Source organism: Aplidium turbinatum, chromosome 8 (assembly GCF_918807975.1).
Source record: "Aplidium turbinatum chromosome 8, kaAplTurb1.1, whole genome shotgun sequence".
NCBI lineage: Eukaryota > Metazoa > Chordata > Ascidiacea > Aplousobranchia > Polyclinidae > Aplidium > Aplidium turbinatum.
Genome location: NC_137479.1, coordinates 21,890,863 through 21,917,320, shown reverse-complemented (window position 1 = coordinate 21,917,320; position 26,458 = coordinate 21,890,863). Strand labels below are relative to the sequence as shown.

At 36.3% G+C, this 26,458-nt stretch overlaps 3 protein-coding genes across 3 annotated transcripts; 2 read left to right on the top strand and 1 right to left on the bottom strand.

The window, feature by feature from the left end:
* Nucleotides 1-549: 549 nt before the first annotated feature.
* LOC145775364 (E3 ubiquitin-protein ligase Siah1-like) lies at nt 550-7,945 on the bottom strand. Its single transcript, XM_082586651.1, has 6 exons — nt 7,879-7,945; nt 7,362-7,422; nt 4,987-5,197; nt 4,502-4,711; nt 3,287-3,480; nt 550-1,780 (listed from the first exon to the last, which is right to left on the bottom strand). The coding sequence occupies exons 2-6, from the start codon at nt 7,409-7,411 to the stop codon at nt 1,594-1,596; spliced, it is 852 nt and encodes a 283-aa protein (XP_082442777.1). The 5' UTR covers nt 7,412-7,422; nt 7,879-7,945; the 3' UTR covers nt 550-1,593.
* Nucleotides 7,946-14,506: 6,561 nt separating this feature from the next.
* LOC145775810 (AP-4 complex subunit beta-1-like) lies at nt 14,507-16,738 on the top strand. Its single transcript, XM_082587182.1, has one exon. It carries the CDS (start codon nt 14,507-14,509, stop codon nt 16,262-16,264), a length of 1,758 nt encoding a protein of 585 aa, XP_082443308.1. The 3' UTR covers nt 16,265-16,738.
* An 86-nt stretch (nt 16,739-16,824) lies between these two features.
* LOC145775557 (ketosamine-3-kinase-like) lies at nt 16,825-22,170 on the top strand. Its single transcript, XM_082586855.1, has 3 exons — nt 16,825-17,024; nt 18,726-18,880; nt 19,705-22,170. Exons 1-3 carry the CDS (start codon nt 16,879-16,881, stop codon nt 20,319-20,321), a joined length of 918 nt encoding a protein of 305 aa, XP_082442981.1. The 5' UTR covers nt 16,825-16,878; the 3' UTR covers nt 20,322-22,170.
* The last annotated feature ends 4,288 nt before the right edge of the window (nt 22,171-26,458 follow it).

Below are 26,458 nucleotides of genomic sequence, written 5' to 3'. Positions count from 1 at the left end.
ATTCTTTTTTTGCAGAGTTGCTCCAAGATCGAAATTTCAGTTTAGAGATCGATCTTGGCTATGTCACTGCTGTAACCTACCCTCCACCCAGATTTTAGTTGAGAAGTGGGACTCTGAAATTACGTGACAAATTGCAGCCAGTTTCATCTACTTGACTGAGCGTTTGCTTTAGCAGTAGTCCTACACAAATGCATCTCATATTTTTACATCACTCCGACTTCTTGTAAGAGTAGATATTGATAACAATGTACAATTGCAAGCAAACAAAATAGTTTATAACGCAAACCTGACTATTGGCGAAGAGTATACTTTTTTTCAAATATATTGAGTAAACTGAAGCCTTAAAATTCACATTTTTTGAAAAGACCAATCAAGAAATTCAGCACTGACACTTTTAAAGTAGGCTACGCCGCTTTCTATTGGCTCTACTCACTTCAAAACTTAACTCTAGCAATTGTTGGGCTATCTTTCGCAATGCACTTTCCTCCATTAACACCTTGCACATCACTTTTTCAAAAGAGAAAAAAACTTTCAAAAAATCAACTACTCTCTAGCTTCGTAAGTTGGACCAACAATACTATTGTAGTATTAAAAACAAGCTTTTTAGCGTTCACAATATTTCTGTTACTACGCCTTATCTGAAGCGATTGTTGATTACAAACAAATCATATTATAGAAGCTTCTCCAAAATTGTGTAATCATTGAATTGAAACGAGCAGTACACAAAATATGCAAGAACCAGAAGTACGTGTTGTTGTTCTAAAAGCTTAATGCTACAAGCTTACAACCGAACTTGTATAGATAGTGTCAAAATATTTTGAAGGCATCCAGAACAAAACTTACGTTTTTTTAGAGTTGCACATAAAAAGATCACACAAAAAAATATACTTTTAAAAGATTTGGGCAAAAACCAAAGAGTTATGGAACTGTAAAGTTTGAAGCAGCGTAGTTGCTGCCACACGAAATACATATACATACAGTGTATAATATGAAACACGCAAGTTGGTATATCGTCTACTTAAAATTACAGCAAGTTTAAAATAACAATTAAATAAAATTAACAAAACTTAAAACTAACACATTTTGAGGGACTTGTTTATACTCTTGCAGCAGTGCAACAGAAGCAGACCTGATAACTATCGTTTCGCATTTCGTTGTCTCAAGGTCTGCAGGGTGACAACACGAAATATTCTAGACAGCAAATCAGTCGCTTTTTAGATTGATTCAAGGTCTACTCTAGACTAGAGACAATGTAAAAAACGACCGATTTGTTGTCTGTGAGAGGACAACCTGGTACGTCAAGCAATGTGCAACAAAAACAAAAGTTTTAGAAAAATCAGTTAAAGAGCATAGCTCTTATGAAAATAAACTGAACCTTTTGGCGCAATACCTTACAGTATACCAAGATTATTGATATCAACAAAACACAAAGTGCTGTAGTTGGTTGGATGAATGTCAGTAAAATGTAAATGGTAAGTGTCACAAAAATAGCATAAGACCTTGGACCATACTTGGACAGCGCACCACAATTCGCTTTAACAAAGTTAAGCTAATTGCAAAGCAAAACTTTTCGCCTTTACTGTCTATAAAGCATCACGAGCAATTGCACATGGACACAGTGACATTTATCCCAAGGTTTCCTTTATCTGCAAACATATGTGCGATGGCCGAGTCGAAGACCAAGCAATCGCTGTTCATGATAGCAGAAGAGACGCCTTCATGAATTGACCTCGGCGTGGCTTCCCATGTCAGACGACGCTTTGGTCCGTTTAACTCCAATCTGAAAGGAAATTTGTTTACGGTCAAAGCCGGTATCCATTCATCTGGAAAGCAATAAAAATATCGCAGTCGGTCTCAACGGGATCAGGACATTCTGTCACGGCTGACCTGTCGCAGGGACATCTCACCGCAGGGAACATACTTATGTTTACCAATGTTTAACTCCCATTACAACCTTTTCTCTAGAGTACTAGACACTTGCTGCGACGCACTTATACTTTAAATTTAAAGTAACTTCTTTATGTATTATAGGATAGTTAGCTTGTTAAAATTTAGTGATGGTGCAAAAAATTGTGTTGAAGAACTGTGTTCAAATTACCGTACTATAGCGTTGCTCTCTGCTGAGATTGTTTGAAGAAAAATATTTCAAAAGGAAACGTCCGTTCGATAAAAACGTCCTTTGCCTTCTGACATTAGCCTACTGTACGACCGAAGAAATATCTCAGACTTTCGTTCGTTTTCCAAACAAGATGCGTTTGGGCAATACGTATCGGTATAACCACTTTTGAGCATTTCTAAATTTCTTGTGAGATTTTGCACAAAAAGTCGCTGTCTCAACAGTATCAAATTGCATTATAATTACAGGATATAATGCTTTTATCAAAAACTAATAATTTTTGAAATCGAAAATTATCTGAGGTGCCCATTCTCATAGGAATGACGCGCAAGGGTCAAAGCTAACAGATGACGTCCGCATTTTTTATATTGAATTCATGTTACCGTGCCTAACACGATCATGCCCTTTGAAAGTAAAAAGAAACACATTAACTTATTTGATACAACAATTTTTATCGGCAAAGTTTGATTGGGTGGTAATGATGATGCATCTACTGTTTTAAACTCAGAGCGTAAAATGAATTTCAAAAATAAAAAGTGTTGACAAAAACCCGGGAAGTTTTTGGACGTCGAGGTTCTACAGTTTTTCGCACCAATCCATTATAAGAACGTTTGGAAACAAACTCTTTATTTACTGGTTTGTAGCTGCTACAAATACTATACAGTAGTATTCTATATATAATGTAATCACCACAGGCAGGTTTCCAAAAATGTTAAATTAAGTTTCTAAGTTTGTCTGAAGTTTCCTAGTATCTTTAGAACAACAACGTGTGAGAAGCTATGAAACCATCTTAACGTTGCGGATGTCCGCCACAGTAAGTTATTGGACATCATTGAAGAGTTACGTCTTCTGAAGCTACTGTAATGACATGCTATGGAATTACCCTACTGTAAATGTACAAAATTTAACGTATAATCGGGTGGTTGCGTTGTTCACTTGCTCAACAAAGTGGCGCCGTAAAATGTCCATAGCTTGTGCCCTGAATTGCAAGCGTCATCAACTAATAGAAGAAAAAAACATGGTCAAAAAATTCAATCAAAAACGTAACAAACCAGTTTACAAGGTTTTTGCAACAAAAAACAAATTGACAACTCTTACTTAGTACAAATGCCTTGTGACGGTTACTTATTTTCAACACATTAATAACTAGCACAGAGATGAAAAACTAACCTATACGCAAAGTTGGCTGCTTGCTTTCTAGTACCAATGAGTTGAACTATGGCAAAGAATTGTTGGCAGCCATCTAGCTTCTCTTGCTTTTCTAATACGAGCATAAAGTGATGCCCAAAACAAGATTGCATCATCACCCAATCCACTGCTCCAGGTAAATTGATGTCAGTTGCAAGAAAAACAATATCTTCACCCTAAAACATTTCCAATGTAGCAATGAGTAAATTTTGGGAAATTATCTGTTGTTTAATGACTAGACTGTAGAAAACTATATCTTTGAACCAACGAAGACTTGTTAAAAGGTTATCTTGGCCCTTTTGCATTCTTGAAAAAGCCTTGAATCACTAACGCGGGTTAGTCAATGAGATCCACCAATTTAATTTGCAGCTTTTTAAAATGTTGCTACTTGGTGCTAATCAGCAGAGTGCTGTCCTTGAATTGAGTTACTCAAGTGTGCACACTGAGAGTTGAACCAGTTTTGTTTGGGATGCTTTGTAAAACGCATCTGATACATGACATTTCTTTCTACTGTATAATATATATATATATTATAATAATGTAGTAGTTAGTATGAATGTGATATCATAAGTACAAAACTGATATTGTCAGCATTTTTAAACCTTTTGATCACATAGGCTACATACTATGTATAATTGTATATATATGTTAAACCCACTGAAGTTACTTTGTTTTGTAAGTTTGTGATAGGCTACATATTAAATGCAGAGGTAACTTAATACTTTCAAAAGGTAAAAATGTTACATTAGGTACGGTAATAATTTGCATTCATCGAATGCTGACATTTGCACAATCTAATCTAGGGGTCTCAAATTGCTCTGAGGTCCAAATGAAGATAGACGGCGGCCACATGTTTGAGACCTTTGATCTAATCTCTAACATAATTTAAAGAACGAATTTCGCCAATAATAAGCACCTTCAGATAACATCCAACCGTCGCACGTCCAACCTTCACAATAAGGAAAACAAAAAACCAACTAGAATGTAACAACGAAAAAATAAACCAAAAAGAAAAAAGTGAAAAAATACCTATAAAATGAACAAATAAAGCAAACTCTAATGCTAAATTGTTGCGCATGTATGATATTCTATTTTCTGTGTATAATACGATTACATAAATTTCAAACCAAACCAGAGTAAAACCATTGAAAACAACAATAACATAAAAATGATAAAAACACAGTATTTTATTCCTACTTGTAAATTAGTGATTGATTTATGTGCTGTCATTAAGTGCGGCATAACTGCATCCAAAGTGCCCTGCCATTTACATGATGCTCCAGGACACGGGCATGAATAAGGGCGAAATTCACAAGTTTCTTCATGCTCTGTTTTTTGTGTATAACGTAAAGTTACTTCACAGCCAGAAGATGCATATTTGCAGGGAAAGTCAACAGTCATTGCAACCTACAAAATTTTGCAAAAACAAAAATAGGTTATGGTATAAATAAGGTACATCGTGAAAGAAAGCAGAAGTTGTAAATAAGGGTTGATTTTAAAACCAGCATCCTGTAACATAATCCCGTTTTTTACAAAACAATCACAAAGAAATTCTCTTATGCAGGCAGAGATTTTTTCTGGAATCACCTCCACTCTAGTTGTGCATAAAAATAATTGAAGAATCAAGTCTTGTAACTTAACTGCAATAACATTACAGTAAGTTGCAATTCAAAGATGCTAACCTTCTCCATCCCAAGATTTCGAATATTTCCCAAAGTCCCACGACATGTTGGACAGCATGTTAACTTTGGTCTGCAACTTCCACAAACTAAGTGTCCACTTTGACATTGCAAGATTGGTGGAAGAACATAGTCAAAGCACACAGGACATTCAAACAAACTGGCAAGGTCACTTCCTGATGATGTAAGATTGCCACCACTCACATCCATAGGCCTGCATATGATAAATATATACTAGTGTATGGTATGAAGTACATTGTTGTCTTTACAAATATTGGCTGATGTTATATCCAAACTGCATTACTACCTGAAAGCTAAAAGTAATTTAACAAATTATGGCAGAAATAGAGAGAAAATATTAAATATATCTTGTGATACAAAGGATGGAAAGTTTTGAATAGGTAATTAAACTATTCTGGACAGTTAAACTGTATTTAAATGCATTTGAATTTAGTATTCTTGATGCCTTACTTGATAATGAAGACTACAAAGCAAACATCGTGCAATCTGTATTATATTAAAATGATAATGATCACCACAATGCAATCTTGCAGCAAAAATTTCTCTTGAAAATAGATAGAAAGTTTCCGTGCGATAAAAACAAATCCACAGATTGTGAAAAAAAGGCATCAAAACATTTCATCCAATAGAATGGAGAATTTTTTTTGATATTAAGGTGAGGCTTTTTAATTTAAGGTGTACCGTATGCTTATACATTATTTATTGGCAAATGAGCCATTTTATATTAAATTCTAGAGATGTACCAATATATCAGTAACAGGCCACGAAACAATTTTTCTGGCGGCCAAACATGTTCGACTGAATCAAGCTGTTTGGCGGCCAATCGCAAGCACATGGCGGCCATTTTTTTACACCATTTGGCACCTCTGCTCTAACTGGTTTTCATTCTTTTCTGTTCGGATTTATCGCATCAATAAAGTGTATTGTGATGTCACTTGCATCTTGCCTATCGTCAGACATCAACTGCTTGGTCATCAATAATATTAACAAATTCAAGCATAAACAGTGTGTATTGTGATTTATCGGGTGCTTTGACTGCTTTCTAATCCTTTGTGGTTATAATCGGCAAAGTACTTCATTCACAAGGCCGCTTGAGTAAAATTTTCTCGGAACTTCATGGCGGACAAATGCAGTCAATGGAAGCCTTGGAAGGGCGACACAAAATTTTAGATTTTGCAGGTTAATCACGGCCATGGCCCCAACGGCCACCTTCAGTTTCGAGGCCTGAGTATCAATGATATCCCAGTCTCCATTCATGGTAACCTTTTACTATTAGACACTACCGTACTATTATGATATAGCAATGCAGTAGAGATTGAGTTAAGATTGAATCTTTAAAAAGGGACAATGAATCTTTACAAATAAATTAACCATTACAAAGCTTTTTCATAGTTTTATACAGGGCCGTTACGAGGATAATTTGGGCCCAGTACAAATGAGATCATCAGGCTCCAAATCAAGGCACTTCTAAGAAACATGCATTATATCCAAAAAAGATATTATGGTTTCGTCAAATTTTTGGGCCTCTTGAAAAAATACGGGCACTTAAATTAATCCCGGCTCAGGTCCAAAGATATCTCCTGGACCCTCTGTCAATGCTACTGGTTTTATGGAAATAAGGTCAAACTTAGCACTTGATTTAACTCAAGTCTTGCAAATACCGAAACTGCTTCTTTTTGCAATTTTAAAGTATTGGCAAAATATTGGTACCGTACATCAGTATGGGCCTAAAAAATCATATCGGTATAAGTGAAAATATTGGTATTGGTATATCTCTATTAAATTTGAAGACTGTCTCATATTATGGACTTCTCTTAAATTTGATCCCTTCATTTAATTTGTACATATACGTAGTTATGACTAGAGACGTGATTTCATAATTTTTGTTTATCAACATACTTGTTTTTCGTTTTGTTTTTCATATCTTTATCCTGCATTGTGGGAAAGCGGACTTGAGCGCTATGCATCGTTGTACGCCTTCCGACGTACACCTGACCCACGCTGCAGTCGACGGCAATGTCTGTTTCCAGTTGTCTACTCTAATTATGACTTAAATTGGTACTACCCATTACTCGAAATCGATCACTGGGTAGAGGCAATTATCGTAAAGTGTCTTGCCCGGAGAAACAACAGCAAGTGCGGGTGGCTGGAGTAGAACATGCAGGCTCTCGACTGCGAGCCCAACACGCTAACCACTCGGTCACTGCTGCCGACACTGCTTACGGTACTTGCCGACACTGCTTACGGTACTTGCCGACACTGCTTACTTTAAGAGCTGCATAGTGTAGATGATGTATTGTACGTATCCTGCTTTAGTTCAATTTACTAGCAATAAAAATGCAACGTCATCTTCTTACCTTTCTGAGGTTGCAGAACTAAAATCAGCTGCACTTTTTTGACGACTCATTGCAATATTTTCTGCAATAGCAGGAATGACCCAGTGAATAATATCATGGTAAAATACAAAACAAGCTGACTTTACACCAATCTCTGCTAGAACAAAATAACCACTGTCAGTTCAACGACGCCTATACGGTAATATATGCCCAATATGATTGCAAAGTATTTTTTTCTTTTCTTGTCAATGAGATTCCTCGATTCTTACAGACTTTAGAGGATTTCTATCTTTTAAGTAGGCTACATAGATATACAGTAAACTTCTCTTAATTTTTTAAACAGGAAACATTACATTGTCACATTTGATTTAGAGAGTCCCCTGCAGAGAGTGCAGAGTGTTCTCATTTTTAGGGAATTTGTCCCTAGATTGGAAATTTTACGCCTACTTAGGGACAAAGTTAGAGAAATGAGTAATTTAGAAAAATTTTTTGCATGGGGCACTTGTTGCACTGATAGAGAATGTAGGGTGCAATGTACCTTGTGCTAAGCATTTAATTTTTTACATCTTTTTGAACTGATCCAGTGATCCATCCTCCATAATTCTGGCAGAATAATCTTGTCTATCCCCCTAAAAAAGTCATCCGTGAATAAGTGCGAGGCATAAAATGCGATTTAACCTACTTTTTGTTTTTTGTTTTATTATCTTTATCCTGCATTGCGGAAAGCGGACTTGAGCGCTATGAGGGACAGAGCGCTATGCATCGGTGTACGCCTTCCGACGTACACTTACACCTTCGTAAAATCTTAAATCAAATTATAATTCGCAATAGTCAATACGATTCACTTATATTTAGCATGCATCAAATTCAGCATTAAATTTTCTTTCCAGGGATGTGCATTGTGCACCAATAGGTGGGCGTTTGCACGAAACTCCCAGCAGAACGGATCAAAGATCGAGAGTAATTTACGATAATCATAACAATAATAATACGATTTTTGCATAATTGACACCTCTTCAATAAATCTAAAAAAACTATAATCCGCAACACGTGCCACTTATATTTTACATGCATCGGATTCAGTATTAAATTATCTTTCCAGCGATGTGAACTTGTCAGAAGTAGGTGGGCATTATTAGAAGGAACTCTCAGCAGAACGATTCAAAAATGGAGGATGTTTATTTAAGATAATCATAAAAATGATACAAATTTTGCATAATTGACACATCTCCAATAAATCTCAAATAAAACTATAACAAAGATGGAAAAGATATTTAGGATAATCAATGAAATAATACGATTTTTGCATGATTGGTATCTCTCCAATAAATCTTAAATAAAACTACAATCCGCAACAAAATGTTTAGTTGAATTGATGCAAATTGGTGAATTTTAAATCATTCTAGGGGCTTATATTGAACACTCGACGTTGTTTTAATGTTTTTATTGTAAAACATAGTAAAATTGTCAAATCTACATATATTCCGCTTTAAGATTATGTTTTGAGATGTGGATTTGTGCATTTTTAAGATTATGTTTTTCAAACACTGTTTTATTGATGCATATTTCAATCCTTTTGGTTTTGTCAACTTTTCCTTTTGTTGGTGTAAAATACATGTGTTTACTTTATCGCTCTCTACATGTTCGCGCCAGCAATGAAAAATAAAATAGAATTAAAACTGAATTTATCACCATTATTCCGCCGCTTTTCATGATTTCCTACTCTTTTTTCTTCCCAATAATAGTTGCGTCCTTTCGATGACGTCATGTTGAGAGAGAAAGAGAGAGATGTTTGTTTATTTGCCTTTCTAATACGAGTCGAGAAAAAGAAACACAATTACAGACAAATCAAAATATGGCAATAGAAAGGTCTGGCAGCACCGAACAACCTTGCGGTTAATGGAAAAACCTAGAACATCACACAACTAAGGCGAAAGAGAAAATTGAATTGAGTCCTGTCTTTGTCATGAGTTACCAAGGGGGGTGGAGAGGACTTATATACCAGTCCCAGGTATGCAATTCTCCCCCCACCCCCCTTGGTAATGGTAACTCATGACAAAGACAGGACTCAATGGACATGGCTTTTTCGCCTTAGTTGTGTGATGTTCTAGACGTTACCGCGGTTAACCAGTCAGACATCAGGCATCATACATTGCAGCGTCAGACATTACAAATTTTACATTAGCTAAATCAATAAACAGCATGATTCAACAGTAGCTTCGAAATCGAAATGAAACATATGAGATTTTGTATGAAAATGAATCAAGACCAGCTAGGAAAACATGAGCATAATAATGAATCACATCGGGTGATGATGATGGCGTATGAGCGATCTTTCCAGGCTAGATTGGAGGGCAGGAAATCTTCAGCCACTCAGCAGTCTCGTCGTCCAGGATTCTCAGACCATGCGCACCGTGTGGAGGCTGGTGCGTTAGGCAGTGGTGGATGACATGGTCTGCGGTCTGTTCCGTGGCACCACACTCGCATTCTGATGAAGGAGCCAGGCCCCACTTGTGCATGTCCGAACGAAAGCGGCCGACGCCAGTTTGCAGGCGGTTAAGCCTGACCCAGTGAGTGAGATCGGATAAGAACACAAAGTACACAAATACGAGGTTACATGTAGATAAAATAATTAAACTGAATAATTTTAACTATTTAATAAAAATTTAACAAGGATATTTTTTTAAGTTTTTTAAACAAGGTTGGAGGTGGAGAATTGGCCGCCCCAAGTGACACTTGATTGGTAATGTTGCGTAGTTCAAATACTGCATTCAAAGAAATGAAGTTACATATTTGTTATTTTGTTTGCATTGTAATTATCTCAATTTTTACACATTGATCGTTCTTTTTTTGCAAGTACTTACTAAATTCAGTGTAAAATTATAAGATCCAGATATGTTAGACACAAGTATATATATATCTGTGTGATGTATAATAAGTACCGTATATAACTGTGTGATGTGCAGTCTAACCATAGAAAGAGCTCAACACCTGTTCTCCTGGGCCACATTGAAACAGGCTTTTGCCTGAGGATGGGTTTCTTTTATGTCCGGTTGTCTTTCTCCATTCTGTTATTCTGTTCAGTGTAATTTCTGTTCTCCATTCTGTTATTCTGTTCAAATTCAGTGTAAAATTATAAGATCCAGATATGTTAGACACAAGTATATATATATCTGTGTGATGTATAATAAATATATAACTGTGTGATGTGCAGTCTAACCATAGAAAGAGCTCAACACCTGTTCTCCTGGGCCACATTGAAACAGGCTTTTGCCTGAGGATGGGTTTCTTTTATGTCCGGTTGTCTTTCTCTATTCTGTTTTGCCTGAGGATGGGTTTCTTTTATGTCCGGTTGTCTTTCTCCATTCTGTTACTGTTATTTTTTTATTCACTTGTTGATTTATTCATATCAGTTTGTATCCTCTGGGGATCCTTCTCTTGTATCATGGCCCAATCCTATAGATGTTTGCTGGTACACCCCTTCATTTTCTTTGAAAGTTAATATGAACATTGACATTTCTCTGCTTTAAGCAGATCTGTCAAGCATGTTAAGAATAATACATTATGTTCTAATAGGACAACCTAAAATTGTAATCACAGATAAAAGAGTAATTAACTCTACAAGTTACCACTACTATGGTGCATGGCCTACAACACTAAACCTTAGTGTATTACCAGTATGTCAGGACAAACAATATGTCAATTGTGATGTCATCAACAAGCAATATTGTAAATTGTGATGTCATAGACAAAAATCTTGAACAATGAGTGTAAAAAAGTACAAAATTTGCAAGTCAGAAAATCTAGCTTTTATCATAGTAGTTATCAAAATTAATTCATATTTTTTATTTGACATGAAAGAGTATTGGTATAAGTATAAAACATGTAAATTTCAGTTCTTAATTTTCATACCCATTTTTTTTATAGGCCCCCAAAGTTTGGCCTCCTAAAAATGCATGTATCGAATTGAAATCTCTATAATCATATCAAGCATTTCTCTGACGACTTTTTAATCTATATTTTTGGATTCCTTGGGTCTTAAAATGTCTGTCTAGCAATTTTTAGCCATGATTGTATGATCGTAGGTTAAGAAATTAGAAATATGACAAGAAATTGGACAAAATCACTGAAGCGGAACAGGCAAAAATGGTGATTTTTCTAATGCCCATAACTCCACCAATGTTTAAAATTTTTCAAATTTTTTTTTGCATTCTTCATGTTTCTTTGACATCTACAAGTATGCCAAATTTCAATAAAATCTATAACATGTGGTGTAATTTTTCCAAAAAATTTGCTCATTTGGCATGGAATGACCCAGTATCAACAGAAATGAATTGGTCAAGTGTGTAAGGCTACAGCTGTAGCATACAATACACTGTAGGCATAATTGACAGGTGAGGGGCTGACCATAATAGATGTAGAGAGGTCAGGTTGCAAATTGCAGACCTTTTATTGACACAGTGTGGACATGGGGGGGTAAGTGAGTCATTTTTTGCAATTTCATGAGGATGTCATTTATAGACAGCTCATAAGCTCTAAATAGAATAGTGGTGGCTGGTATACAAGTCCTCCCCCCCCCCCCCCCCCCTTGGCAACTCATGACAAAGAGGTATTGACTAAAACATGTGGATTGAAGTGTGTGAACAGTAAAGCAAAGGTAAAGTAGTTTCACCCTATATGTTTGGTCGAGTCCTGTCTTTGTCATGAGTTACCAAGGAGGGGGGGACTCCAGATAGTGTTTGGTAATGTTTCATATTTAGGTTAGTCATGCAGTGTCAACTTTCTCTTTGTGTGCCAACCAATAGTAACTTATGTCACACAAGAAGCTTTTATGATTGCTTGCCAGGAAATCTGAACTGGATACTGTAGGCTAAGCTGATCATATATATATAACATAACTTTGTAAAATTTAATGATTCACTTGCACCATTTCAGTAGCTGTTCTAATTTGTATCACTTTTTTGTTAATTTTATTTATACTTCTGCTCATCACATCACATTGCTGTTCTAAGCAGTTTAATTTTTTCTTTTTATTTCTTATGTGTTTTTTTTTCAACATGCTGACTTGCTTAATGTGAAGTTATGGAATTTATAAGCTATCCCATATAGCAGTGTTTCCCACTCGTTTTCGTGTCGTTACCCAAATAAACGTAGCGAATGACATATTACTTTTAATATTTCACTTCATAAAAGAACTTCATCATTATGATCATAATTTTATTGTTTTATTTATTACTTTTCAGTATGTTTTTAGACACAATCACTGCAAGAAAAAATATCGTTTTCAGTGTGTTCTAGCTCAATTCCGCGAGAAAATAACAGAACTGGCCACTCTGGTAACTAGCCTAGCAGAATACAATATGCCACAAACATACAGAATACATTGCAACGTCACAAATGAAAAACAAACGCCTTTTGTATGAGCTGCCACTGGTGGCAACCATTGTTTGTAACTGCCTTACTGCAGGTCCCACTTCAGATGGAAAATATTTTTTGGAGTGATTGCTTGTAATGGAGAACAACATTTATTTTTTAGTGGGGTTGTGGTGCCGCATTACCCCCTAAAGTATCGCATAATAACACTCAAAAGATATTTCACATGGTCAGTAAAGGCAATTTAATCATTTAGCTGTGTAGTAGTTCTTTGATTACAATATGTTTTATATATTCCGAAGAAATAATATCTTATATATAGGAGTTATTGCTGTTGAATACAATATCATCTTCAATAACTGTGACATACAGTAGGCTACACTTAAGTAGTCTAGATGACCATGTAAAGTAAGAGAAGGGCAATAAATGGGGTCCACGTCTTTTAGGCGCTGACAGTTAGACGCTGGTCTAATAGGCGCGCACACTGTGGCGTCTGGATATTTAGGTGCGGAGCACTGTGGCGTCCGGTCATTTAAGTGCTATTCCTAGTGAAGTCTGTAGATTGTATCAAATATATTGTTTTGTTAATGCGTGTGCGTTGTTGGTCATGGCTTCAGTGAGTGAAGTTGCTTAAACCGGCAATGCTTTTTCACACAAAATGTTATTTTTTTGAATGCTTTTTCCGAAACCGGCAATGCTTTTTCACAAAATGTTATATTGAACAGAAAAATACGTTGTTTTAATGCGTGTGCGTTGTTGGTCATGGCTTCAGTGAGCTGCTTACACGGCAATGCTTTTTCACACAAAACGTTATATTATAATTTTAAGCAAAAAGTTTACGTAATTTAGCCTACAGTCTTTTTGATTGAGAAATTCCAAAGTAAGGGGTTGCCTAGTCAGTTTTGACTGCCAATTCCAATGAGTGAAAGAAAAAAAATCCACTGCGTCCCCATCTTTAAAAAGTCCTCATCTGATAACTGCGCCGCCAAAATATTTTTTTTTAATTAGCCAAAAAAGGACAGGCAAAGACTATGGATCTGCCATCATTTACATTTTTTTTGCTTGAAATAGGCTACTTTTTAACCTTGGACGTAGGGATACTTCCTTGGTCATCATGGCAAAAATCCCAAGGCGTGTGTATACGTCCGTGGTCGCGAAAGAGTTAACTAAAAATGAACTCAATAATGTTCGGAAGCTTGAATAATTTATTGATAAAGCTTTCACCAACGCAAACTTGGACTAACAACAAATAAAACAATAATAAATCAATAAAACAACAATATATTTTTCTGTTTAATATAACATTTTGTGTGAAAAGCATTGCCAGTTTAAGCAGCTTCACTCACGAAAGCCATGATATAATTTTCTGGCAAGCTGCCAAGCTAATACAATCTACAGACTTTACTAGGAATAGCACTTAAATGACCGGGCGCCACAGTGCTCCGCACCTAAATATCCAGACGCCACAGTGTGCGCGCCTATTAGACCAGCGTCTAACTGTCAGCGCCTAAAAGACTTGCTCCCAATAAATGTCATACGAAATTATCAAATGGATCAAGAAGCAACTGCTCATTTGTGTAGTAAATTTAGCATAAATATGACCAGCATTTTTTTTTATAAAGTTTGTAGCCTACATATCTTGCTCGATTTTTAATGTTTGTAAACTTGTTCATTACAGAATTGGAACATATTTAAGCAAATTATGCTCAGTTAATTGAAATAAATTCTTATCAAAAGTCAACCATAAGTATTTTTTTGTAATCAAAATATTCTATTATTGTTGATACCGTACTATGACTGATACTTCTGTTTCTCTCCGAAGCAAATTGTCAAGAGTGCTGGAGTTGGATCCAGTAATTCATAGCAATGAACAGCTAAAAGCACTTGAAGAAGTTTTTGTTTCAGGTCATGGATATAAATTGCAAGATTATCAAGAAGTTGTAGTAGACATTGTCAGACTAAGTTTTAGTAAAGACGTTCGCCTGAAGAAGCTAGTTTACTTTTACTTGACATTGGTTGTGAAATGCAATCCTGATATCTTTCTTCATGCAACCAATTCTGCTTCAAATGATCTTTCAGATCCTAATCCTATTATTCGAAGTAGTACTCTGAGGTCAATAACTGAACTTCCTTTAATAGTTGATGTCACTTTTGACTATATATGTGAGGCCATTTTAGTTGGTCTTAAAGACAGTAGTGCCAATGTTCGCTGCAGTGCAATAAGTGGAGTGACACAAGTTTACAGCAAAAAACGTACACTTGACTCAGACTACTTTTCTAGGATGTTAGATCAAGTAAAAACTATGATTCAAACTGAACCGGATCCTTCCGCTGTTGTAAAATGTATGGAATGTCTTGCTGTGTGTAGCAAAAAAGATGACACCATTCAGCAATTGATTATGTCTTTAATTGAGCGAATAACAATGCTTGATTCTTGTCTTGCATTAACCGTATTACACCATGCAAGTATGTCATTAGTGCATGAAGAGCTATCAGAAGACAAAGTATTTAGCATATTGAATGCAGTGGAATCTATGAAAAGTTCATCTACTAGCTATAGCATGATTTTAGAAACATTGTCATTGATGTTAAAAGTCTCTTGTTTGGTTGAAAACATACAAAATGATATATTGCTCCAAATCGTTTCCAGTTTAATTTCTTTGTTTTCTGTTAGTAATAAAGATGTAGCTTATCTTGTTTTGTGTAATTTGCTTGCTTTAGATAATTTTTCTGATGTTGTAAAAGAAAGAATAATTAAGGATATGGATTGTTTTTTGGTGCTATATGATGATTCGGCTCATGTGATTGAAAAAAAAATTGAAATTTTGTGTTTTTGCGCCACTGAACAAACAGCAGAAAAAATTTATCACAACATTAAGCCATATCTACATAAAAACCAATTGAAAAATGTAGTTGAAGTTGCTTTTAATGCACTAGAAAATGTGTACAAATTTCTTCCGACTTTATGCATTGATACTTTATTCTGTTTACTGTATTCTAAATCCACCACAGTTGCAGAATGTTCTGTTGTTTGCTTGTACCGCATCATAGTTATGCAAAAACCTCAAACCAAAAGTTGCTTGATCTCTGTAAAAATGCTAGACGCATTGTTGAATAGCTGTAGTGCATTGCAGTCTCAAAAGCCAAAATCATGCTTCTTTTGGCTAATGACTTTTTCTGAAGATAAATCCCAAGTTAAGGCCATTTCCAAAATGTTAAATGTTGATCTATTGGGAAGTAGTGATGTGTCTTTGGACTGTGCTAAGTACCAACAGTGTATGTTTGCAGTTACGTTTAAATTTTTTGTGAAATGGCCTTGTTTATTCAAACTTCATGTTAAAAAAGCTGTTTCTCAAGCTTTATCCTTGCAGCAACACAGTTTTTTGCAAGAGCAAGCAAAACTGTATTATGTTTTGTTGAAAAAGGATGCTTCACGTTTGAAACTTTTGCTAGATTCATCGGAATATTTCAACTTTGTCTTGCAAGACACAAAAGTCAATAAAAGTCATTATTTCAACATTATTAAACTTGTGTCTGTACCTTTAAGCTAATGTCATAAGTTCCAGTACTAACATCTTAAGTTATGAATGGTATATTTATAACCATGGTTTTCATAAATCCGTATTCCGTATGCTATGTAATCCATATGCTTTTCATATTTCTAAATATTAATATACAGTAGAATTCGCCTATAGTGACACCTGTTGCAAAGTCCCTTCTGCATACGCAACAGTTGAGTAGAATTCAGCTATAGTGACACTTCGGTTATGGTGACACTTTTTCCGCGGTCCCTTCAGGTGTCACTATAGGCGAATTCTACTGTAGTAATATTCAGTAAAAATATGTATATACTCAGTCAATTACCAAGATTTTCTGCTTTATTTTATATTGTTAGTTCATTGAATTGTGGCTAACATCCTTTACATTATTGAAGAGTTGACCGCATATAATTTTGCATTTATTCTGTGTTGTGTATTTATGTTTACTGTATTCCACACTTAATTACTACTGTATATTTTTCCTATGCATCAGTTGCCAATGTAGTATAATGCCACAGTTGACGACTCATAATATAGTATTACGAATTAGATATAATTCATTGAAGCTGTCGTGATCATTGAAACTAACTCCAAGTAACAGGCCATAGCTCAACACATCTTTCAGCATGGAAAATTTGCTCAAAAGGGAGCTTGCTTGCTCATCAGTGAAGTTACATGGTGGGGCAGCACAAGGTTGTATTAACAATGGAAGTGGTTTTCTTGCGGATGGTAAAAAAATCTTTGTAAAATCCAATAGGAAAAACGGTGCAAGGTAAATTTGCTTCTAAAAAATTCACATACTGTGATTTTTTCAGTAAATTTTGGTAATTATTGTTTAAGCAGGAATCTATGTTCTGTTTTTGGGGAGCAAGTCTTTTAGGCGCAGACAGTTAGGCGCCGGTCAAATAGGCGCGCACACTGTGGCGCCCGTTCATTTAGGTGCTATTCCTAGTAAAGTCTGCAGATTGTATCAGCTTGGCAGGTAGGGCAATGCTTTTCACACAAAATGTTTTATTGAACAGAAAAATATGTTGTTTTGTTAATGTGCGACTGCGCGTGCATTTATTTGTTGTTGGTGTTATGTGAAGCTGCTTTATCCGGCAATGCTTTTCACACAAAATGTTATATTGAAGTGAGTGAAGCTGCTTACACCGGCAATGCTTTTCACACAAAATGTGGTATTGAACAGAAAAATATATTGTTTTTTTAATGCGCATGTTCGGCATTTATTTGTTGTTAGTCCAGGTTTGCGTCGGCGAAAGCTTTATCAATAAATTATTCAAGTTTCGGAACATGACAGAGTTCACTTTTAGCTAAGTCAAATAATAAGGGTCCACGTCTATTAGGCGCAGACAGTTAGGCGCTGGTCAAATAGGCGCGCACACTGTGGCGTCTGGATATTTAGGTGCGTAGCACTGTGGCGCCCGTTCATTTAGGTGCTACTCCTAGTAAAGTCTGCAGATTGTATTAGCTCAGCTTTAGCAAAACCTAGTCGGGGTTTTGATGGAAAACTAAGTTACTCTTCACTCAAGCGAAGCCTACCACCCACTTGAATATAGGCTACGGTATATTTTTTGCTGATGTTTAGTGTAGTTACTATTTGACTTATATAACTAAAAGTGAACTCAGTCATGTTCGGAAACTTGAATAATTTATTGATAAAGCTTTTGCCAACGCAAACCTGGACTAACAACAAATAAATGCTGAACACGTCTATTAAAAAAACAACATGTTTTTCTGTTCAATATAAGATTTTGTGTGAAAAGCATTGCCGGTTTAAGCAGCTTCACTCACCGAAGCCATGACATATTTTTCTATTCAATACAACGTTTTGTGTGAAAAGCATTGCCAGATAAAGCAGCTTCACTCACTGAAGCTATGACTAACAACAAATAAATGCACGGCTGCACGCGCATTAACAAAACAACATATTTTTCTGTTCAATATAACATTTTGTGTGAAAAGCATTGCCCTACCTGCCAAGTTGATACAATCTGCAGACTTTACTAGGAATAGCACCTAAATGAACGAGCGCCACGGTGCTCCGCACCTAAACATCCAGATGCCACAGTGTGCGCGCCTATTTGACCGGCGCCTAAAAGACTTGCTCCCAATAATAACTACACTAAACAAAGTAAACATCAGTAAAAAATATACCGTAGCTTATATTCAAGCGGGTGGTAGACTTGAGTGAAGAGTAACTTAGTTATCCGTCAAAACCCCCAACTAGGTTTTGCCAAAGCTGAGCTGATATTATCTGCAAACTTTACTAGGAATAGCACCTAAATGAACGGGCGCCACAGTTCTCCGCACCTAAATATTCTGATGCCACAGTGTGCGCACCTATTTGACCGGCGCCTAACTGTCTGCGCCTAAAAGACGTGGACCCTGTTTTTGGTACACAATTCCTTGCTGTTAAACATATTAATTGCACAGTGTTCGTTTGCTTCATGAAGCGGCACTTTATTTTAAGGTTGATGTTTGATGGAGAGTTTGCGAGTTTGGCAAAAATAAATGAGACTGGAACCGTCCGAGTACCTCTACCTATCAAAGTCTTTGAAGAAGGAAATGAATGTTACTTTGTTGCGGAATACCTTGACATGCATTCTTTAAGCCAACAAGCTGGAAGTTAGTACGTATCATATATGCTGGGTGTTTGCAAGTATTTATTTTGCCTGGTGTTTGATATTGATGCCATCGATCTTAGAGTGACGTGTTTGGTTGTTTTTGTGGTACTGTATATTCAAAAAATCTCTTTTCAAGCTCTTGATTATGGAAGTTTTTTATACTTGCGCAAGCCTGCCTTTAATCACGTACGCAGCTTTAAAACTGACAGTTTGAAGTGGTTCGTGTGGTTGTACTATTCAATTTACTACATGCAGTTGGAGTTGACGCACGCTTTTGCAAAGCACATAAACGAATGCTAAACCAATATCTTTCCTACACGACACTTAGGCGCAGTCACGCAGATAGGTGTCCTTTCTGTCATTATCGGGAAATTTAGGTATTGACTCGCTATGGCGTGTGCCACTTTAGTGCTGATACTGTGTATCCGCTGTATCTATCGCAGATGTGCATTGCGTTCAGCGCTTACAATGCAGACAATATCAGCGCAGCCGTATGGAGGCGTAACCGAGTATCATGAAAAAGATGTATTTTATTGGGTGCTAGAGACGGTGTATTTTATTTATAAACAGGTCATGATCACATGAAACAGGAAAAACATAAAAATACACTTCACTCGGAATAACGTCTAATTCGTCCTACGCCGCAGTAAGGCCACAGTGACGTTTTTCGATTATATATCTCTACCATTACTTTCAAGCATGAGCAACACGATTTTCTTGTAAACTGTAATCAAAAGTTAATAGTTTATAACCTAAAGTAGATTGCTGTTACACTTAAAAATAAAATGTTCAGAGCTGTTTTCGTTAAAATTGCATTTGTTTTAGAACTTGGAGAAAAGGTTGCTCAAATGCATTTACACAATCAAGTAATGAAGACTAGTGCAATGAAACATGAAAATTTTGTTGGAAGGAAAAGTGCGTACATTGGAAAATTTGGGTTTGATGTGACCACATGTTGCGGATTCCTTCCAACACGAAATGATTGGATGGACAATTGGATAGAATTTTATGTTCAAAATAAACTTTTAGTCCGAATTAATCACATTGAAACGAACACCGGAGATAGAAGTTTGAAGAATTTGTGGCCACAAGTGGAACGTAATATTTCTAAACTATTTCCAACTGATTTAGACATAGTGCCTTCGCTGCTCCATGGGGATTTATGGAGTGGAAACGCTGCAGAAGTAGAATCGGAACCGTGTATTTTTGATCCAGGTAGCTTTTACGGCCACTCAGAATTTGAGCTGTCTATTGCGCACATGTTTGGAGGGTTCTCAAACCAATTTTTCTCTTCCTATCATGCTTTAATTCCAAAAGCCTCTGGGTTCGAACGGCGCCAAACACTTTATCAACTTTTTCATTATCTAAATCATTGGGATCATTTCGGTAGTGGATATAAATCGCAGTCGATTTCTCTTATGGAAGAAATTGCAAAATTGTGATGAGGTTTGTCTTTGGTTCGCTGCCTGACTGTTTTTCCAGCAAAAAAAAATCGGAAAGCAGAGGAAAACTGTGCAGAGTTGTCATAACTTTTGCTTATTCACGTCTGGCCAGCTTTGTAAAAGACTAGGTACCATGTTATTGCTGGACATTAGTAGCCCACATTTGGCTAACATCACTGACGTGTAATGGGTCAACCCCAACTGAACTGGTTAAGTTTGTTGTTTCTGGCTGTATAAGAATTAACCAACACTGAAAAAAAATTTGTTAACTCATATATTTCATCTAGGGAGAAATTTTATAATCTTTCAATATTTCGTTGCAACATGGACGCAATTGGTCCCTTGCTTGTCAAACTGCCATTAAATCACGCTTCTGGTGCTGATAAAATTTCAGCTGAACATCTTGTTTATGCTGATTATTCTATTCGTTTTTATATTAGTGTACTTTTTAATATGTGTCATTATATATGTGTACCTACTCGTACCAAATTTTTGCTTGGACACTGTCTTAGTCCCGGCTGTAAAGAATTTGAATGGCGACATTCAAGATTCAGATAACTATAGACCTATTGCTGTAGCCACAGTAATTTTAAAACTGTTTCAACGTTTTATTTTGAGTCATCTATTGCCTTTATTGAATACCAGTGACAATCAATTTGGGTTTAAGTCTGGTCATAGTTTTGACATGAGTGTATTTTTATTAAAACAAGCAGTGTCCTCTTATATCAGTCATGACACTCCTGTATATTTTGTCTTTTTAGTTGCTTCAAAAGCCTTCGACAAAGTCAATCATCATTTATTGTTTAAAACGCTTATCACACGAAACGTGCTTATGTATTTTGTTCGTTTATTGGAATACTGGTATAGTAAACAAACCGTGCAAGTGAGGTGGGGAGGTCACCTGTTCCAATCATTTAATGCGTCCAATGGAGTCAGACAAGACGGGGTGTTAAGCCCCTATCTTTTTGCCGTATATATTGATCAGCTTTCTTGTGAGCTCAATACAACAAAAGTTGGTTGCTATGTCAGAAACTCTTGTTTGAATCATATTATGTTTGCTGATGACATTTTCTGCATCTCGCCTAGTTTGTGTGGCTTACAAAATTTGTTAGATGTTTGCTACAAGTATGCTGTTGAACATGAAATTACTTTCAACTCTAAAAAGTCATTTGGTACGCCTATGTTATTCTCCCAAAAAAACTTTTATCTTTCACGTGCTCCTCTGCTACATCTAGGTAAATCTGAAATTGTGTTCACAGACTCTGTAAAATATCTGGGTGTATTTATTGAGAGTTCTCTCTCAGATGAAAATGATATTTCATGGCAGGTACGCTCTCGGTACTGTACTGCAAACAATGCAAAATCTCATTTTGCTAAATGCTCACCCGCTGTAAAAAAAACATTGTATGTCGTTTTACGCATCCCAGTTGTGGAACAAGTGTAGATTATCTAGTATAAAACGATTACGTGTTGCTTACAACGATTCTTTCAGAATATTGCACAATTTGCCTCGTTATGTCAGCGCCCGTGAATATCAAGTAATAAATAATATAACAACGTTTGATGCTTTATTGAGGAGAAACATGTTTCGTTTATTAACAGAATTTGTTTATAACACTTCTCAAATCGCTTTATATCAGACCTGATGTCATCTAATTGTTTTTATCGTTCTGAATACTTTCAACTCTTCCAACGCTCATTGTATGTTAATTTGTAACAGTAAGTTAGATATTTGGTGAGCTCATAAACTGACGACATCCAAAGTGGCTCTCTATGACTTTTATGCATTTGCAGTTTGTGTATTATTTCGTTGTTTTGTTTTGGATATGGACAGCTTTGTCTGACGCAAATAAATAATAATAATAAGAGAAAACAATGCAGTAGGCTATGTATAGGCCTATGACATACGTAGCGAAGGTCCACATTAGGGTGGATCGTTTTTTAACTTTTTTTCTTAATCGCTTATTAATAGTGCGGAAAAGTTGTGCACTGACATTGTAAGCATAACACAAAAAAAATTCAAAAGTTTTAATATCTTGGGTTGCCCCAAAGAAGTTGAAATATTGGAAAAAGTGGAAAATTTCCAAAAAAATTATTTTTTGTTTTAGTTTTTAATCGCTTGTTAAGAGCGCGGAAAAGCTGTGCACTGACATTGTAAGCACAACACAAATAAAAATTTCAAAAGTTTTAATATCTTGGGTTGCCCCAAAGAAGTTGAAAAAGTGGAAAATTTCCAAAAAATTTATTTGTTTTGGTTCTTAAATCGCTTGTTAAGAGCGCGGAAAAGCTGTGCACTAATATTGTAAGCACAACACAAAAAAAAATTCAAAAATTTTAATATCTTGGGTTGCCCCAAAGAAAATTTTCGAAAATCAATATTTACTTCGCATTGCTGATGTCATGGTTGTCTGTATCCTGTTTAATAACATGAACATTCACCAACATTTGCTGCCTTCTCCTTAGTGCGGGCCTATTGTGTGTTATGTGTATGCAACACAGCACACACTTGACTTACTGCAGGTTTCAAGCTGTATCTCTCTCACGCAGCTACACGGATCGCAAATCGATCTCATGACGACGACCATAACTCTAATTTCGTCCCACTATACTAGACCACCAGACTTGTAGCATCTGCTGCATTGCACGACGTAGGTATGGTAATGGTTATTGGTTAGTGCTGATAAAACTGGTATTATTGATAAAATTTGCAGTTGCCAGAACAAGGTTCAAACGAAGAAGAAGAAGAGATTGATAAAAACAAAGTTCGGAGATCAAGAAGTAGAGATCGAGAAGAATTGCAAGAGTCCAGGTCGGACGTTTCACACAATTTGTATTTTGATGGCAGACAAGACACAAAAGATTGAAGTAAATGATCATGGGGTGTCTCACAGAAGATCTGTTGTTGAAGAGCATGTGTGTATTATCGCCGAACCTGGATCTCAGTATTTAAGTCCAACCGCAGGAACAGACAGAAGCATTGCCGACTCCATAATATCAGAAGTTCATAATAGTTCAGGCCCTTAGGGGCAAAAATGAGCATCTTTAGGCTAAACGTGTTACACGATGTTGTTTTGCATTTTTTTGTAGTTGATGAATCTAACTTCAATTTTAGTGGGTGCTGCAACTTTTTGGGTCACGTGATCACCCCCAAATCGGGGATTCCCCCCAAGTTAATTTTGAGCACTTTTCACGGCTTTTCTATGCAATTAGATACGTTATTTTTTTTACATTTGGACTGACTGCCAATAGAAAATACACGAGATAAAAGTCACACAAAATTATGTTATTAATGACGTCATGTATTAATTTTTTGCTTGTTTTTTCTTATTGTAGTCGCTTGTTTGTTGTTGGTGTTACTTTTTTGGTTACAATAAGTTACCAATGGTTTTTCAACTGATTTGATTAGTATTGAGTGTCAGTACTAACATATTCAAAATTTTAAGGAATCCAACTTCCGGAAAGTGGTTATTTTCAATATAGCTTCCAAGATGGCCGCCAAACCATTGAACAAAACAGTAAATTGACCATAACTCGGTCATCATATGACCAAAACATGTAGTTTTGGTGTCTATGGCGGTTGGCGGCACCACATACTGCAACAGAGGCATCCGTGACAACCTTGACACCTCGCTCGACTGCTTGCGTGTGGCAGGGGAAATTGAGAGAATGTTGGCTTGTGTTAATGTTTTTGCACGACCACAGTTCTCTGTTGCCAGTTTCATAGTTATTGGAGGTTCGGTTTTGTCGTTATCGGTTTGCCAGCATATCATATCAACATAACTGACAGCGTTAAAATTGAATTTTGGCAGTTTGAAGCGCCGTATTTCAGCATAAACAGGAGTTTCTCGTGCAAGCAGTATACGGCGTATTCCTAGCTCACGCACATGTGATTCTTTGTCAAACAGCATTGATAAAAGTCTGTTTTCGCTGTGATCAAAAATCCATTTCTTTGAATAACAGGGTCGACAATGGCCTTTAGTTCATCCGACAGGTAGCAAGATTTGCTGCTGTTTTGCCATAGATGAAAAGCACCGCTGATACAGAGTAGATTACACTTTATTTCGAACCACATAGGAGCATATACCTTCATAATGACAATGGTAGCCAGCGCTTTTAAATTATCAGAGGGTTCTGTAGTCCCCATATAAAACGCAGAATGCGATTCCCCACAGTTAGCCAGCGTGAGTGATTAAGCTTACCTGGACTTCTTGTGGCGAGTGAACTGGGAATTTCTCCTGTACAAACGCAATGACAAATGTCCCGGAGGTATCTTTGATCTGTGCTTAAATCGGTCACACCCATATGAGGGAAATTACTTGGTATTGATTCAAATCGTCTGAAAGGCATTTTATCACATGTAAGTAAAGCCTTTCCAATCTGTCCGGAAAACCCACGAGGACTAGTTGTACTGCCATCCAAAAACTCAAAAAGATGCTGTCACAGGCAGTGTCGGATTAACCAAGTGCGGGGCCTGTAGCAGATTGATTTGATGTAGCCTACAGATAATACCCGAGAAGTAATTGAATATTTTATAGATTTGATGTACATTCTACAACGGTGGTTCTCAAACTTTTTCAAAAAATTTGTTGAACGGTCCCTTTGCGATTTTTTCAACGACTCACGGTCCACCAAAAACTAAAGGCAAATTAGCGCAAAAACTGTAAATAATAATTTATTTCTTACATGGAATTAAAAATGCGCATGTCAATAAAATGGGTGCACCTGCTTGGGTGTTATCAGTTCTATGTTAGGTTCTGTTTGCTTCAATTTGATCTTGATATTATGCATTACATCCAACATGTTTTGAGCTAGGTATCAATGGGATATTGACTTCTGTATCTTTAACACCACCTGCGACAAAATTTTTTCCGATAGCTCAGATATTCTCCTACTCACAGTGTCGTTTGACAGAGACACTTGCTTCAGCTTTTGAGCTTCAGATTTTCCCAAAACGTTTGATGCAGTAACTTGGCAAAAAGGCAAGTTCAGTTGTTCTCCGATGGTGTGAGGCTTCTTAGCGATAGCTATTTTTCTTGCAACTTCGTAGGATGCCCTTAACCCTGCAGTATTTTCCTTCCATTGATCACTAGTGTTATCCAGTGTTATATCGACGGCGTCAAATTGACATTGAATTTTGAATTATTTTTTTTATTTTTTATTATTTATTTGTATCAGACAAGGTTGTCCATATTAAAACCAAAACACAAAAAAAACAAAAAGACAAGACGTAAGGAATCACTTGGATGACATGTGCAACAAATCATTATAGTGCTTAAAAAATGTCGTTTTATAGAAAGAGTCCGAGGACATTAATGCTATGATAAGAGAATTGAGAGATTTGTAACAACGTTGCACAAAGGCATAAACTGTTTTCCGCAACCCAAAGGATTTTCTACAGTTAAATGTAGCCTAATGTCATGTTGCTTAGCAAAGTCTTGGCAGATTTCAACCAATTCACGTTGACGTCGTCAACGTACAGCACTGGTGCTATCAAATCTTGACCTAACTAAACTATTAGCTTGCCGTTTAAAAAAATCTGCATCTTTGTTTTGATAATCTGGAATTCTGGATGATGTGTCACCAAATGTCTTTTCAGCTTGCTAGGTTTTAGAGCAGAACTTGCTAAAACTTTACAGAGCATGGCACGCACTGCGGTTTTTCTTCTCCTCCAGAATGTATCACAGTGAAACCAAATTGAATATAGGAATCATTGAATCTTAATTTTTTTCGAGGCTGACCCATTTTCACTTTTTGTAGTCAAATTTAAGTTAAAAATTTAATTAGTAAAGTTAAAAAGTTATTACTTTTTGGCTAATTTGACTAAGGCTTAAAAAGCTAGAAGTTCGGAAAGGCATTCAATTCAAAACTTAAATCAATAAAAGTAACCAGCCTTAATCAACTTCGCCTAACTCCTTTTTAGTCAAGTATATTTCGTAATTCTGTTCTTGATCTGGTAAACACGAGTGTTGTGGGAGTACGTCACCACTATGCACTCCTTGATGTCACAAAGGCGATAGAAACAAAACAAAGAATATCACAATGAAACGAAAGGCCAGGCTTAAAAAACTGTGTGAGGGGATGCCAAGCCAGCTTTCTAAAATATACCTTTTAACTTTGGTTTGGAAAATAAGCTGCCT